The sequence below is a fragment of the Cygnus atratus genome, chromosome Z (genome assembly GCF_013377495.2).
Source record: "Cygnus atratus isolate AKBS03 ecotype Queensland, Australia chromosome Z, CAtr_DNAZoo_HiC_assembly, whole genome shotgun sequence".
NCBI classification, from domain to species: Eukaryota; Metazoa; Chordata; class Aves; order Anseriformes; family Anatidae; genus Cygnus; species Cygnus atratus.
Genome location: NC_066396.1, coordinates 23392730 through 23409000, shown reverse-complemented (window position 1 = coordinate 23409000; position 16271 = coordinate 23392730). Strand labels below are relative to the sequence as shown.

The 16271-nt window shown below is 44.5% G+C and overlaps 1 protein-coding gene across 1 annotated transcript in view; it reads left to right on the top strand.

The window, feature by feature from the left end:
* Nucleotides 1-336: 336 nt before the first annotated feature.
* CD180 (CD180 molecule) overlaps nt 337-16271 on the top strand; it is a 30003-nt gene continuing 14068 nt past the window's right edge. Inside the window, exon 1 of the mRNA XM_035553504.2 lies at nt 337-454. Coding sequence (XP_035409397.2) covers nt 337-454 — 118 coding nt within the window. The remainder of the gene's footprint in view (nt 455-16271) is intronic.

The following is a 16271-nucleotide window of genomic DNA, read 5'->3' as shown; positions in this document are numbered from 1 at the left end:
CAGGAAATAAGAAGGTCCGCGCTGCACGGGAACATGCAAGGGTCACATCAGAGCTGGTGTGCCTTTTGAAGAAAATCCCCTCATTTTAAAAACACGCATAAATACACAGAGAAAGGACCCCCTGCCCCAGAAGGGTGGCCACCCGAGGCCAGCAGGAAAGCTGGCACAGCACTGACCCAGCCTGGGAGCTCCCAGCAGCTACCAGATGCTAACTCTGCTGTGGAGAGAAATATTTCCTAGCAGAGGTGCACTCCTGAAAGCACCCCAAGGTCCAGCTACCTGCCATGCCAGTGAGGAGCAGGCAGGCCAGCAGTGTGGTGCATGGTTTACCCCATCATGATGAGACCCCCTGGTGCAGCACAGCTCACAGTGATCTGGGCACAGCAGCGGGTGGCCATGAGCAGCTACCTGCCCCACGGCCATTGCCTGCAGACGGTGTACACCAGCCAGGCGGGTAAGGGGCTGCAGCACACCAAGGCTTTCCCCACCTCACAGCACATTCCTGGCTGTGCAGCTGCGGGGAGCCAGCCAGGGACTTTGGCTGGTGAAGAAAGGTGCCTCCTATGAAACAAGGTGTTTGTGGAGAGCTGGAGAACAAGCTCCACCTCATGATCAGACCTTGGACTGTCCCACCAGTGTCTCCACACTCTCTCCCCTGTAAGTCTCAACTAGTGCTCAGGAGCTTAGAGCAATGCATCGATCATTTCAACGCTTAGCATGCTTCAAGTTCCCATATCTGCTTTATTTAGATAAAGAGTATCTTACACACCTCCAAGTCTGTCTTCATCCTCTCTGTCCAGAGCCATCCTGGAATTAAAGCAGGGAAGCATAAGAGGAAGTGGATGAAACTACATCTAAAAGTAGCCTGCCAAGATGTTATCACTCCATAATGCTGTCAGTGGTGGGAACATTTTGCAGCACAGCACAGATCTTGTAACACCTCCACCTCCAGCTCCCCACGCCTGCACCTCACTATTTTTACTTGCACCCTGTGCTCTCTGATAGGGTGCGTGCCTGCATGCCTGCAATGTGGTGCTTTTCTCTTTTTCTCTCTCTCCTTTAAAACTTGGAGATCAGCAAATTTCTTTGTTCATTTTGTGGCTAAGGGCACTACTGGTGGTGATCCAGGGTTCAGGGCAGAGGGAAGAGGGGGAAGCCTCTGTGCTGCTGCATCTGTGGGCAACCACTGCACTCATCGATCTCTCCCCAGTTTGAGGTGCCTAGGCACATAGCCTGGTAAGGAAGTATTGGATGGTGGGGTCAGCCTTGCTGGGCTTGTGCTCTGAAATGCAGAAGGCAGTGGGAGCCCAGCCATCAAGCCCTGAGCTGATGTTTTCCCTGGATCAGCTTTTCTAAATGTTTTCTCAGCCTGGCCCTTTCACCTCTCTCCCCCGGCCTCCTCATTCCCTGGTGTCCCCCATGCCATCTCCCCCACACTATGACAGCTTCTCCAAAACAAGCACCCACCCCTCGGTTGCCCAAGCTGTAGCCCTGCTTGCCTGCAGCCCTCCTGCCCCAGTGCTGACATGGAGGAACTGTGCTATTTCTTCAGCTGGCACAACGAGAAGGTTGGTCAGGAATGAAAAAAGCCCAGGAGAAACAATGAGATGTTTTATATCAACCTCAGCTGAGCAGAGAGACAGGACTCTCATACTGCTGATCAAAAATGCAAGTCCTCTTCAAGTCAGAGGAAGAGCCTGTGCTTGTGGCATAACAAAAATTGAACCCTGGAGCAAAACTAAAATATATCTGATTGGGATGGCTGCAAAATCCCAGCAGACTGTGACCTAGGTAATCAATCTTGGTCTTACAAATAGCTTCACTACAAAATACACATGACCACAAATATTGAATTCTCTTTTGATCAACCTGGTGTGCTTGGCTTAGCAATATCTGATGTGACATGGTTTCATGGAGCTGGATGGTCTACAGTGGAAAAAAGGCTTAGCCATGACATCCAAACCCTCTGCCTCAACACGGTGGCTCACCTGCACTTTCCCCAGCATGATGGAATAAAGGAAAATGGTTTTGAAATGGAAATGTATCCACTGGAAGCACCTGCAGAGATGTGCAAGGCTTCATCTAAGTGTTCTGAATTACAGAGCAATGTGCAAGCTGTCACTGATTTCCATCCAAGAGAAGCGGGAGTGCCTGCAGACCAAGGCCCAAGAACTGGTCCTCCAGCCACGAGGGTGTGGAGAGACAGGTAGTAGAAACAAACCTCTCAGTCCAAGCTGGGAGCCAGGAGCCCTGAGAAAATGACACGGTACAGCCTCAGGAACTAGCCACCTTTTGCCAAAGCCCAGAAAGGGGAAAGGAGAAAGGCACCCTGGACCTCTACATCAGCCATTTGCCTCCAGAGAACTTCAGAAAGACCCCAACTGCAGCAGGCTGATGTGCCCGAGCTCTCAGTAGCAGTACAGAGAGCAGAGCCACTTGCTGCAGCTTGGCAGTGGTATTGCTGGGGTGCGATGGTCCAAGAATATGAAACAACAAGGCCTGCAGACAGAGGGCAACATCTTTTATTAAACCTACTAAAACAGCTGGAGAAACACATATCAGCTTTCACCATGCAAGCCTTTTCTCAGGTCTGAAATGAAAGTGTGATATCCCAGGAGAGAGCCATGATCTATGGCAAGAAGGGAGCATCTGAGAAAATACCTAGACATGGACAGTTGGTGGATTATTCATGTATATTTGAAATATTAATTAGTAGGGTCACTGATTACTGCTGCAGCACTTGGCCAGGGGAAGAAGGCACACAGCTGATCTCTCAAAGCCTGTTGGAAGCCACCACAATGTTTTGGGCAAGGCTGGGTCTGGAAATGTGCACATGCTGGGGACGCCAACCAAGATCTGGCACCAGAGACAGGGTACAAACCCTAGGGCAGGAGGGGTGGTCTGGGACACCACTGAAGCCTTCAGGGATTGACCATCCAAGGAGAGCTCACAGAGGCAGCTGCTCTGCTCATCATCCCAGTGAACAGCCATGTGCGTCCACCAGGCACCAACAGCATTGGAAGGAAACCCAAGACCCTTGAGAACCATTTTGAGTTCAGGCATAGGCAAGCAGGTCTCTTTTGGGTTCCCAGGCTCTGAGGGATTTTCAGTTTCCAAAGAGGGTGGCTATGGCAGCACCTAGTTTTGCTCATGGCCCTACTAAAAGTTGTGTTCATTAGCAAAGCTTGCCAACCTGGTGAGGCCCCAGTGCTCCAGGCAGCAGTGTCTGGGAGCCTGTGGGGTGTCCCTGCTGCAAAGTGCACAGTGATGAGGCCTTCTGTGGGCTTTAGGATTCTGAAAAATAAAAATAAAAATGAGAGAGTTTTAGAATTCTGAAAAGAAAAAAATAAATAAAATAAAAAAGAGAAAGAGAGAGAGATTTACAAGAGATAGTGTTATTTCTTCCAGCCCTATAGCCAGCCTTAAGTACACTGGAAGAAATACAGGTTTTGTACCTGCTGAGATAAAGATCCAGTGGCACATGAAGAAAGCCATATGGTCCCTTGGAGAGATGACAAAACTGACTGCATTAGTATTTCTCTGGCTGTGTGGAGGCCACTGCAGATGCCCTGTCATCATTCTGCATTCTACCATCTCCTTCTTGCAGCCTATATAAAGGGAAAAATGATCAAAGCATAGCTCAGCCATGCTTCCCCCATCAGAAGGTAAACAAGAATACAGAGGCAGAGGTCATGCTTGATTTTGAACCCCTGCCTGCTGAGAAAGTGATCTGTATGTGACAATATATGAAAGTGCTTGCTCTGGTAAAAATGTACAGGTATGTATCCTCCAGATCAAGGGATGAACCTCATTAGAGAGGGGAGAGAGAAATCATTGAGTAGTAGGATTGAACATATGGAACTAAAATTTTTGCTGTCGGCATTGAGCATCTCCAAATCCAGTAATGAATCATGCTTTCTACCCCTTTTCAGTAGCAAGAAACATCTTAAAATTAGGCAATCATGATGCAGTCAGAAGCGATACCTGAAGTTCCACAGAAATGCAATACAGATTTTTGCTTAGCAGATGTCTCCAGAAGAGGAGAGAAAACCTGTTCTGAGTGAAAAATGGACCTTCGAGTTGTATGGCATAATCTTTACACATCCCCTCTCCACAATATGTTTTCTGTTGTAATGAAATTCCAGGCACTGATGAAAAGGGAAGGCTGCTTGCCAAGATGAGTGAGGTAACGTCACTACAGAGCGGCCTGAAGCTCCCAGTGCTCAGTCACACTTGTGATGCTGGATATCTCAGGTAGGAGATAAAGCCGAAGGCTGTATTTCTTTCATAATCCTATTTCTCTGTTCAGATCATGAGAAGCAGGTTTGCCATTTTTAAAAATGACATATATCTGACTAAAACAGAATTGAAAATAAAACCACCAACTGCTTTTAAAGTGAGTCACAGGGCTTCCCTGGAAGAATGGAAGACACCAAATGATCTCACTAGGTATCTTTCATCTTTCATGTTTCCTGAGATGTCATTAGCCACAATGTTCAGAGGCATATCCTCCTTCAGAGGAAAAAAATCATGCTTCAGATTCAGCTCCAGAGGAAATGTCCAAAGTGCTACTGCAGACATGATCATGTTCCTGCTTCATGGAAAATCAAGGGGAGATTGGAGTGCAGGCTTTGATTCCCTCCAACTCTGTTTCTAGCTGTTCTGCCCTCCTCAGCCTGCTGGAGCAGGAGCACTTCATCAGGGAGCGTTCCCTGAAGGCCATGCTCCCCTTAAACACTCACTGCATTTAAGAGGTGGTGACAGTCCTGGATCTGCAGATGTGTATTAGTGGTTTTGCTGCCATCAGAGTCTAAGAGATACCTGTAATTTTGCCTCTCTTCTCTCCAATTTATGGCAAGTTCCTCACAGACTCAACCCACGGTTTGCAAAAGCTGCTTGTGCAGCCAGGGAGTTTGCTGTAGCAGTACCCGAGGCATTGCCAGGGAGCCAGGACCACAGACCTTCCCTGGTACAGCAAAGCAGGACAGCAATATCAAGACCTCATCTGGCTCAGAGATAAATCTGTCTCTCTTCATATTATTTCTACAGTGGAACCTCAACAGCACTATAAATAATTGCAACCACCCTTGCTGTTGGCAATCTCACTGTTTTATTTTTTGTTTGGATTTTTTTTTTGTTTGCTTCAGAGGCCACAGAAACATTGTTGAGGGTGGCTAGGGGTAGTCACAAATAAAACTTCAACAAAATATCCAGTTTCATAGATAACCAAAAATCAACTGTTTACCATTCTGGTCAAATAGTGCTAGCCAAACAAAGGTGAGAATGAAGCTTTAAACCAAACTGCTACAATGTTTTCAAAGTGTAAAAAACAGTATATTTAATTTGAGAAAAAACTAACGCACTCAGTAGCTCCAAGGTAAAATTTTCCTTCCTATTACATATCACTGGGGAAAAAAAAAAAAAAAAAAAAAAAAAGGCATTCAAACCTGCTGTTTTGTTTTGATGTTTTGTTTTGTTTTGAATTGGCAATTGAAACACAGTTCAGTTCAAGCTTTCATTACTCAGGCCTCAATATTCTTCTGCCACGATTCCTAATAACCACATCAGTGCTTCTGCAGCAGCAAAAATCAGTTCTGCCCAAGACATAGGTTCCTCATCATCTGAGCTTCAACAAATAAATGAGAAGACAAAAGATAGCAACATTGTTCTGCTAATCAGCTTTATCAAACAGCGGGAAGAAGTGAAGAGAAATCAAGTGAGGAAGCATTGGCAAAGTCTTATATTTATATTATGACTTGATTACTTAGTGTTCTCTATTGTAAGCAAATACCATCCATGACCACATTTGTCTTCATCATTATCTAATAACTGCATCTTCAATGGTGTCTCAGAAAAGTTTCAAAGGGAACTGGAAGCCACATGGGTCCATTCCAAAAGGACACTGCATGCTTTTATCTCCTCTATCTTCTGGGTTTGCCCAACAGGCTCAGCTCTTTAGGACATACAGAGAAGGGTGAATATGAAACCAAGCGTAAAGAAAAAATAAATGTATTTTAGGAAGCTGAAGTTACTGAGAAGTACCCTGCTTACTATTAGCCATTGAACCCTTTCTCTGACCACATCATCTCTACTTGTAAAGGAGAGACAACAGGATAGTAACAAACATAAAGGAGTATTTCTCTTTATCTACAATGTTAATTAGTGACATGGAGCTCCATGGGACCCTGGCAGCTCACCATCACCACACAGCTGATCCACAAAACAATGCAATGGATCCTTTCCGTTGGGCGGCCACAAAGAAGTCCTACTCTAGTAAAACATCAAATATTTTCATCCTATATTGGAATGGAAACTAATCCTACAACATTTCTGACAGAAAACATTAGAATACTGCAGGCCGTTCCCTTGATTAAAATAATAGCCAGAAAGGCAACAGATGTGGGTTTAAGTCATATTTCTGCCTCATTCAGAAAAGGGTCTGAAATTCATAACTCCCTCTTCTCAAATCATTTTGTTTGCTCATGCTGAGCCAGGTCCAGCCACGTGCCTGGTGAGGCACAAATATATCAAGCTCTGGGCTTTGCAAGGAAATCCTGATGTGCAAACAAGTACCTCTGGTACCATTGTTACCATTGAGGGATCTGAATCTGGGTATCAGGGCACCTTGCAGCAAGCATGGTGCTGAGATTATATATCATGCTTCTGAACAGACACAACCATCATCCTGCATAGCTTCTATGAAGCTAAAGAGCTTCAAACATGTGTCCTTTGGGCAAGAGAAAGATTTTGCTGCTAATTGTTTTTTGTTTTTTTTTTTTTTTTTTAAGGAAAAAAAATCACTAAAACAAACAATAAACTTTTAATGTGTTCTAGCACTTACAGAAAGCAACCCTTCCTCTTGCCTGCAGTGGTAAATCAGCCAGAGGGTTTTCATCCACACTGCAGGGAATGCCATGGTCCCGTGGCTGAACACCCAGGGGACACCAGGCTGCAATGAGAACCCTCAGCTCCAGCTTGCAGACAGTTCTCTCTTCCTCTTACGTTCTTACCTATGAAGCCTGCAGTCTTCAGCCCTATTCTACAGCCTCCTTTTCCTTTCCCTGGGGAATAACCTGACCTTGCACTGCACAGTCCCACTCAGGGAGTCTGGAGACACCTCAGAAGCTACACATTGGCTTCCAAAGCTGCCAGCCTTCCCAGAAACAAGTTAACCTGAGAGACCACAGACATCTGGAGACCTCTGGAGAAGTCTGAATTACCTGGAGTGGAGAAAAATCTAAGATATTTACAGCATCAAACTTTCAGGCAGTAACAGCAATATGGACAACTGGCAGCACAGGCCTATAAAGAAATAATTGGTTAGACAGCAGCTATTCCTTTATCAGTAGGATCACAATCTTAATTGAACGTAGCAGACATAGAATCATAGAATCATAGAATATCCCAGGTTGGAAGAGACCCACAAGGATCATCAAGTTCAACTCCTCCACACAGGACCACTCAAAAATCAAGCCAGCTATCTGAGAGCATTCTTCAAATGCTTCCTGAACTCCATCAGGCTTAGTGCCATGACCACTGCCCTGGGGAGCCTGTCCCAGTGCCCGACCACCCTCTGGGTGCAGAACCTTTCCCTAACACCCAGCCTGACCCTCCCCTGTCCCAGCTCCGTGCCGTTCCCTCGGGCCCTGTCGCTGTCCCCAGAGAGCAGAGCTCAGCGCCTGTCCCTCCGCTCCCCTCGTGAGGGAGCTGCAGGCCGCCATGAGGCCTCCCCTCAGCCTGCTCTGCTCTGGGCTGCAAAAAACAAGGGACCTAGCTGCAATGTACCGTGAAGGTACATCCTGAATGTAGCCTCAGTGCTTGGAGGCAAATAAGGCACCTGCTTTGTCTTTTTAATGTTTCTGTAATCATTTGCCAGGAAACAGAAGCAGCAATCCCCGTTAAAGAAGGAAAGTGGTAAAGGAGGATTAGATGATTGTCTTCTAGGATTCAAGTGCACTCACTTCAGATGGCTGAAATGATGAAATTGTGAAAGCATCAGCTACATACAATCTTCAATAGTAATCTATGGGCTGGAGCCAATTCTGTGTAACCCGTTAATCAACTGAACAGTGTTTTCTTTTGACATCCTTGCAGTAAATTTGTCTTGGGGAGGAGCTTGTGGTTGCAAATGAACAGTTCAGTTAGTAAAGATGAGGAAGAAGTGGAAATGACACGATACAACCATCAACTAATCCTATACAATTATGTGACTGTTTTTTTCAGGTTTGGCAGCCTGCACTAATCCTATCACTTCTGTGGAGAAGTGCTCTTTGAGCAAAGCAATATCCACAGCAAAGACTGCATGGATCTTCTGCGTTAAGTCTGCACACAGCAGAGAAAAGTCACTGTGCAGACTCCACTACTTTGGAGACAGACATGTGAGAGTGGAGGTTCATGCAGTGCCTAGTGCAACATGTTGGAGAGCTGTGCAACAGTGCTCTGCTGACCCCTCTAGATGAGCAATTGCAGGCAGTGGAGATATCCCAGGGCAGTGCTAGAGGAAAAGGAAGGAGAGAGAGCAGCCAGAGGTGGAACCTATTCCTTTGGATGGAGTTAGTAGGTGGTTTTTAGCATCAAGTTCCATTCCCTAAATATGTGGTACAAAACCTGGCTTGTTAGGACAACTTCAGTACTTTTCTTGATCTTCAATATGGGGAACTAACATGAAATGAGGAAGCTTCCGAGCAAAGCTGTGCAATACCTGTCTGTCCCCCAGCAGGATGGAAGTTACCGCTTCTTGAAAAAGGCAGTTTCCGCAACAACATTTGGTTTCCAGTCATCCAAACATTTTGGAATCAACAAAAATCAAAACGTTCCACTAATATTCTGACATGTTTATTTTACTGCAATATTCAGTTTTCGGTTTGGGGGGTGAAGGGGAACCTTCTTGGAATGTTTTAAAATAATTAAAGTATCTCACTACTCCTCTACCATTCTCCTTTCTTTGTGAAACTGAAATTCCAGGAAAACCTACATGATTTTCATGGAACTCTTCAATTTTAAGGGAAATGGTTGAAATTTATCCCTCCATTCTGTGTCCCTCCAAAAAATGTCTTTGAAACTCTGCTGCATGAAACTCCAGAGGAATTGCACTAAGGATGAAAGTGTCAGATTTCAGATCAGCATGTTTATTTAATACACTTAGCTTAGCTCCAGATAACTGTTTAGAATTTCATTCTAGTGCATATATAAGAGAAGCAGCTTTAAAAAATACTATCTGAGAAAGTAATTTCTCTTTCAGCTACAGTATGAAGTTATCTTTGGTGGTTAAGAGCTAGCAAATCCAGTCTACCTTTCAACATGCCTAAGCCACTAGATCCCACCTGGAATTTTCAGAACTCATTATCTCTCCCTTTCTCCTCCATACCCACCCCCCCTTCTCTTTCCTTTTACAGGCTATGTCTTGCTCATCTGTCTCTTTACTAAGAAAAACCACCAAAGCCACATTCCTATTAATACTATTCTTAGCTTTTTGTTTCCCCTCTAGGAGCACAGTTCATGTTACCACAAAACAGACTTACAGAAATTTAATTGCTAAACCAAGCCGTAGCTTGAATCAAGTTCCCAACAAGTTGCATTTGACAGTTACCTTCATTTAGCCAAGCTACGAAGCCTGATACCATGTAGGCCAACAGACACACAAAACAGGAGCTGACAGGGAGTGATGATGTTCAGAGCTCATGATAAAGCCTTGTCAGAAGTAGTGTGATCCAAACATTCAGCCTAGATCAGACTTATATCATACTTTACTGCAGAAGAAACTTCATATATTTTTCTTTCACTTCATTCAATCATTTATGAGAACGAAGTGAAAGGCATTGTGCTGTGAAAAGCAAATATACACTACCTGACACTAAGCATACCAACCAAGATAAATTTGAAGCCAGGTTATCTCCTCTTTCATTTTACTCAGTGCCAAAGTACTTCAAAATATTTGTGTTGTAGAATCATAGAGTATATAGGTCAAAGGGATTTGAAATCTGTGTACCTCTTCGCACTGTCCCAAAGCAGAATCAGTTGCTCCAGTGTCATTACTGAGACATGTTTCTCCCAATTGTTCTTGAGGACTGGCATCCAATTCCTGTGCTTCACCATCATTACTTTTAGAAAGTGCTTCCCAGTTTCAAACCAGACTTCTCCACTCCCATTTGTAAACAGCCTTTTACCTTACTCTGCAGCAGTGCTGCTCTACCACAACATTTGTCTCTTCCCTCCTCACTGCCCCATTCTTTGGGCTGAACGGTTCCCAGTGTCTTTCACTCTCAGAGGTTATTTGCTGCGTCCTTGAGGACTCTTATTGCTCTTCTGTGGATTTTATCTAGTTAATTCCTAGCTTTCCTGCCATGGATGTAAAACTCTTGAGCTGGCTTGTCCAGTCACAGGCTCAGCACACCTTGTACTGCTGAAACTAATGGCACACAGTTTCAGCTTATGCATTGTACAAGGTGTTTAAGGCCTAGCTCTCTTGCAACTGTTTTTTCCTAATTTAGCATTACGACTGCTTCTTTGTGCAGTTTATTCCCTCAAGCATTAAACACAATTAAAAGCATTAAAAAGATCGATGTACATTTCTACAGTAATCTTCTGATATTTCCCCATGGGCTGTCTTATCTCTGGCTTTTCCTCATCCTATTCTTTTTTTTCTGTGTAGAATCTGACAATAACTATGTATTCAAGAGTGTCTTGAAGATCAATGTCTCCACAGAGAATAATGGAACTATTTGCAAACTTCCTGTTGGAGTGAAAACAATACAAAAGCTGAAGCTAAGAATATCCAACATTTCTATGATTTTTTTTTATTTACATTTTTTGTTATAATAGCAGATTCTTTCATGTCCCCTGGTCAGTAACTCATCAGAGTGAAGGCCAAGCTCGCTCCTGGGCACTGCACTGGCCATCAAGAGGTCCAGATAAGATGCTTGGTGTCTGCCCACGCTGTGGCCATGGGTTAACTTCCCCACTCCAAGAGTGAATTAACCCATTCTTACTGTTGGCAGTTCAGCATTTACTCATTTCCCACAATCAAGACTGGGCCAGCAAATGAGGGAGTCTGTCTGTCCTTCCCATTTACCACTGCACCACTGGTCTTTGCCCCAAAGGCTTTACAGTCTACTTTGAAGCAAGGCATGAAAGAGCATAAACAAATGGGAAAAGACAAATGGAGATCAAAGGCAACCAGGGCAATGAAGATAAGATCAAGTAATGATGCATGTCTGCCGTTGCCCAATTTAATGGTTACAAATCATCTCAAGAATCAGCTGACCTTCCATCAAGCTCAGGGTTAATTATGTTGTGTGTGGTGTAGTTTGGTTTTCCGATATTTAATCAGATTTTTCCCTTTTTGTCCCAGCACAAGTAATTTTGAGTGAAAGCTGCCTGTAAAAGGACAAATCTTTTGACCTAATTCAGAACAGAAAGCCTGAAAATAGCACAGGCCAACTCAAGAGAAGAGGGGAGAAATGGGTCATCTATGGTGCCCTCACTGCCAGCCCAAGGAAAGAGGGGAGCAAAGTCACAGAGCAAAGCAGATTAGAAGCTGCTTGTCTAAGATGTTTGGAAAACCGGTGATATGAATCCAAACCCATTTTGCTGGGCAAGCAACATACTCTTCTGCCAGGGTTTCGCAGTTGCAAAAGGGGGGCAGAACCTTTTTTTTTTTTTTTTCTTTTTTTTTGTTTTAACCAGAGGTGTATACCAATTAGCTGGACAGAAGAAAGAGAGTCTTTGGATACAGCGGTTGACAACACAGCACAAGAGTGAGGGCAGGAGCCTGGGGATGAGCGCTAACACCATGAGTCTGTGAACCCATTACTGCAGGGAGTCCATAGAGCTGCAAGAAACAGCTTCAGATAAATAACAAGCTGGAGACAAGAAAATCTAAGAATTTAGAAAAGCCATAAGCTGAGCCTGTTCACTCTGACTCTCCATTTAATAAAATTAAGATTTAACCTCTTCTGTAGTTTCATGTGGATAAGTCACAGCCATCTAATACAGAGATTCAGCTCAGCAGATCTCCGCTATCATTTCTTGCTGTGAAATCATATTATTCCAAGCACTTGACTTCATTACTATGGCAGACAGATCACTGCTGTTACAGTACCTTTTTATGTATGATGTGCACACCATTGCTTGTCTGCTCTGTTTACTATTCTTTTTCATTGTCTCCATCAGGCATAAAGTAACAAGAAACCCTACCGGTGTAATTTACTCTGCTCAGTATGCTGTTTTGCTAAAATATTTTTCTTTCATATGGCATCCCAAAAATAAATAAATACAAGAATATTACTACAGTTGAAAATCAAGCTAGTTAGGTAATGTCAAATTGGCAGACATTCAGCATCCTTCAATTACCCCCCTTGTACATATGCATTCTGGCATAGCCTTTAATTAACACCATCATACCACTTTTTTTCCAGTGAAAACATGTCATTAAGTACCCAGGGTGAGTGAGGACCCAGTACAGAGCATTCTGTTTTCTCCTTAATGTTTAACAGGCTTATTTTCTATAATCCTCAGAACCCTGCTCTGAAGACAGATTAATTAATTTCTGCCTGTTTTTCTCCCATGCCACCACAGTACGCGAGTGCCTCAGAAACAGCATGTTAATTTTCACAGCCACCCGGGAAGACAGGCAAGGGGCAAGGAGCTGTGGGATATGATAGGCTCCATCTTACAAAGAGTGAGCCAAAATTGTGAGCCTCAGTGGGGACCGGACTCAAAGACCACTGTTCCCATCCCACCCCAGATTGGAGGAGCTGTTTCTGGGAAAATCCGGCATAAATTGCCTGTCTCCAAGTGGGAGCATGTCATGAGGCACAGACTTTGGTCAGTGGTAGGTGCCCTGGGCTGGGCTGGTGCAAGCCCCAGGGTACGTGGCTCTGGTGGGCAACCCCAAGGGATGCAATGATCTTGGGTAGCCCCAGGGGATGGTGTGAACCCACAGGCTGTGCTATGGGGTACCCAAGAGGATGCGAGGCTTTAGCCACTGAGCTCTCATGAGCTCCTACTCACCATGAGTAGACCACATTTCAAAAAGTACATAGTCTGGCAAAACTTGGAGAAACATTCTCAAAGCAAAATAAGGCACATCCCAATAAAAAGGCTCAGCTGAGATGACTTTCTCATGGCTAGCTTTTACCAGGGTAAGCCATCCTCTGTGCTGTACAGGTGTTATGCTCAAAAGTGGGCAAGCCATTTTGGCTGGAGTTTTTCAGTAGAATCAGCTTGACCTAGAGATCTAGTGGGGAAATGCTGAGCTCAAAAGCTGATGCTTTATCAAAAAGCTACAAAGTGACTGGAAAAGGAGTTTTTCAACCAGGAGTACCAAACAAACATAATAATAAGCTCTAATCCTCATAATGAGAAAAAAAAAAGTATTGTGTCTGGCCATATCCTAAAGTGAGATTGATTTTGACAGTCTGACAGCATAGTTTTAATTGCTGTATATAGCACATCACTTTTGTGTAGCTACATAATCAATTAGCAGCGCTGCCAACAGCTGAAAACAAGCACATAGCTCAAGGCCACATCCAGCACTGGGGCTCTCCGATGATGAAATCAATCCATACGAATTTTCATCCTGACAGGTGAGTGGAGCAATACGGATCCACCTTGTCCAGCCAGTGGTGATGTAAATCCATGAGGATGACGGGTCCAGGTGGGATGCTCTTCCAGCTATTGTGCTTTGAAGCATCGCAGTCTGCTGCAAGCAGACCCTCTTGGCATGGTGTGATCGTTAAACAGCAGTAGCAGTCAGAGACCTCAGCGCACGTAGCATTTTCTGAAGCACTGAAATGAGTTTTTACCCAGCTACTGCACACCATTACGCCTGAACACAACATGACCAAACATAACTTCTTCCAAAAGAACTTACTAAAAAAAAAAAAAAAACGAAAAAAAAAAACGTATCTGAGAAGCTGGCAGGTCAGGCACACAGTTAAGTGAGCACCTGAGGTAGCAATGTTTGTCAGAGCCATGCTGTAGGCCATGCACTTACTGTGTGTGAAGCTCTTGCTGCTCAACCTGAGAGGTCTTACATTGAACCACATTAGAAATCTTGCATTGAATTCACTTCTAGGACAGTCAAAGGCATCATAGTGTTGACCACCATGGACACTTTTTACGCCGAGAGCCAAAGATTGACGAGCCTCTGCAGCAAACCTTCATATGCCTGCCTCTCCAAAACATTATAATCACCTTCATTTATGCTGGTGGCAAAATCACCCCTCTTGAGGCCCTTCAGCAGGCAGAGGACAGTGCCTTGAAGACATGCTACACTTCCTTACTCTCCAGGAGAGATGGGTCAGGGTAGGCTTCAAATGGCATCTCCTTTCTTCTTGCAGCGCTTGTGGACACATCTTTCTCAAAGTTGGGCAGTCCCCAAAGTTAGGAACATGCTTGTATGATTTCCCAGTCAGAGCTGGGCTAAAAAATTAGATGTTTTTCTGAATCAGAGCCCAACCCACTCCCAATCTACCCTTTCAGTTTGAGACTCTTTGCAGCAATATCTAGACAACAGTTTACATTACTCTTTGCTATCAATATGATATTCAACACGCCCTTCATTACAACACCCTGCCTGGCATCTCCACAATAGTCTCAAGGAGAATGAAAGATTTTAAGCTCTGCAGGAGCAAACCAGCCTGCAGCAAACAGCCCTGGGAGTAGAGAAGGCACTCACACAGTGCAGTGTGGAGCACGGGCAAGAAACTGTTCCACATCACAGCAAACACCAGCACATTTTAATCTTGCTTTAAAACTGGCCAAATAAGAGACATTCATCTGAAGGAATTAATGTAATTAATTACATTGAAACACCAGAGCAATCTGTCTGCAATTCTTACCCCAGTTTACCAGCCAACAGGTGACTGCTTGCACTCTGAGCAAGCACAGACTCTTACTGAGTGAATATATGCAATTTTTCTGAATATTCTCATGGTAAGAAATCACTTTAAATCCAAAGCAGAGCCTATGTTTAGAAAGATGTGTCTGCCAAGCCCTCTGAACACGTGTTTAAGCTGGTTTGGACAAAACGTGTTATCTACATTGATCAAGCAACGCCAATAGGCCCAGTAAAGCCTTTTACCTCTGTTTCATGAGGTGTGGATAGAGAAAGCATGGCTACATCTTGGAGGGAAGGAGAGTAGCAAGCCGTGGCTACCAGTATTTGAATGACAAAAGCTTGCAAGTGAGTTCCAGATGTCAGCCATGTGTTATGGCTTAATAGCTCAGCTCTGAGTCACAGGCACAGAAACCTGTTACAAAACACACATCCCTGCCTGAGTGTGCACACACACTCACTCGTGTGAACTATTTGAAAAGGAAAAGTCAGATTTTTTGTAGAATGAGTATTACTTGAGGAAAGTGGTTAATCTGAGCCAAGGCGGGAGAAAACAAGCACAGATTGTCCTATGCCGCAGACCAAAGGCATGATAATTTGTAATTTTAGCATTTACAAAGAACAGGTTAAAAATGAAGAGAAATTAAACACCCACTTCATAAGAAAGTGTAATCCTTCCAAATCATAAAGTCCAATCACACCCTGTGTCTTGAATAATCACTAGCCTAAATCACCCACACCCCTGCCATGTGAAACTCATGGAAACCCAAGTAATTCCTATTCCAGGTCTTTCAAACAGCAATATTTATGTTGTGGTTTATTAGCTCCTCTTCATGCTCCTTTCTTCTCACAGAGAAGAAACAAATATCTATGGCACCAATGTTTAGCAACAGCTGCCACATGCCTCACCACGGCTCTGGTTAACAGAGGATTTTCTGGGGCGATTGCAAGGCACATTGGCATTGGGGCAGGCGTGGGGCATGCTGGTGCGCCTGCACAGCCTGCCATCCACACAAGCCTGACCCCAATGGGCACGTGTGCCAGTTGCACACGCAGGCAGTGTGCAGCGGCTACGTGCCAGGCCTGCGGAGGTAGGCCCGCATTTGTATGAATATTGGGCCTCTAAAACTGTGTTCAAAGCAACTGGCTTAGAGTTTTTTGAGGGCTCCATGAAACAACGAGTGGGATGGGGCAATGAACCAGCCCAAGGAGAATTAATTCAAAGAAGGTCACTGTGGTAGGCTCCACAGGGGAGGAGGGACAAGCCAATTTGAGCCCAGTGTTCCCCAGCTGCAGAGCTGGCCGATTCCCACCCATGCCTCCATGTGTTCCTCAGCCAATGGAGGATGGCCTTTGGGTCAAAGAAACTGAAGACACATGGATGGTGCCCCTGTCCTGGACTTAAAAAGCAAAAGCCCATCAGTGCTTGCTA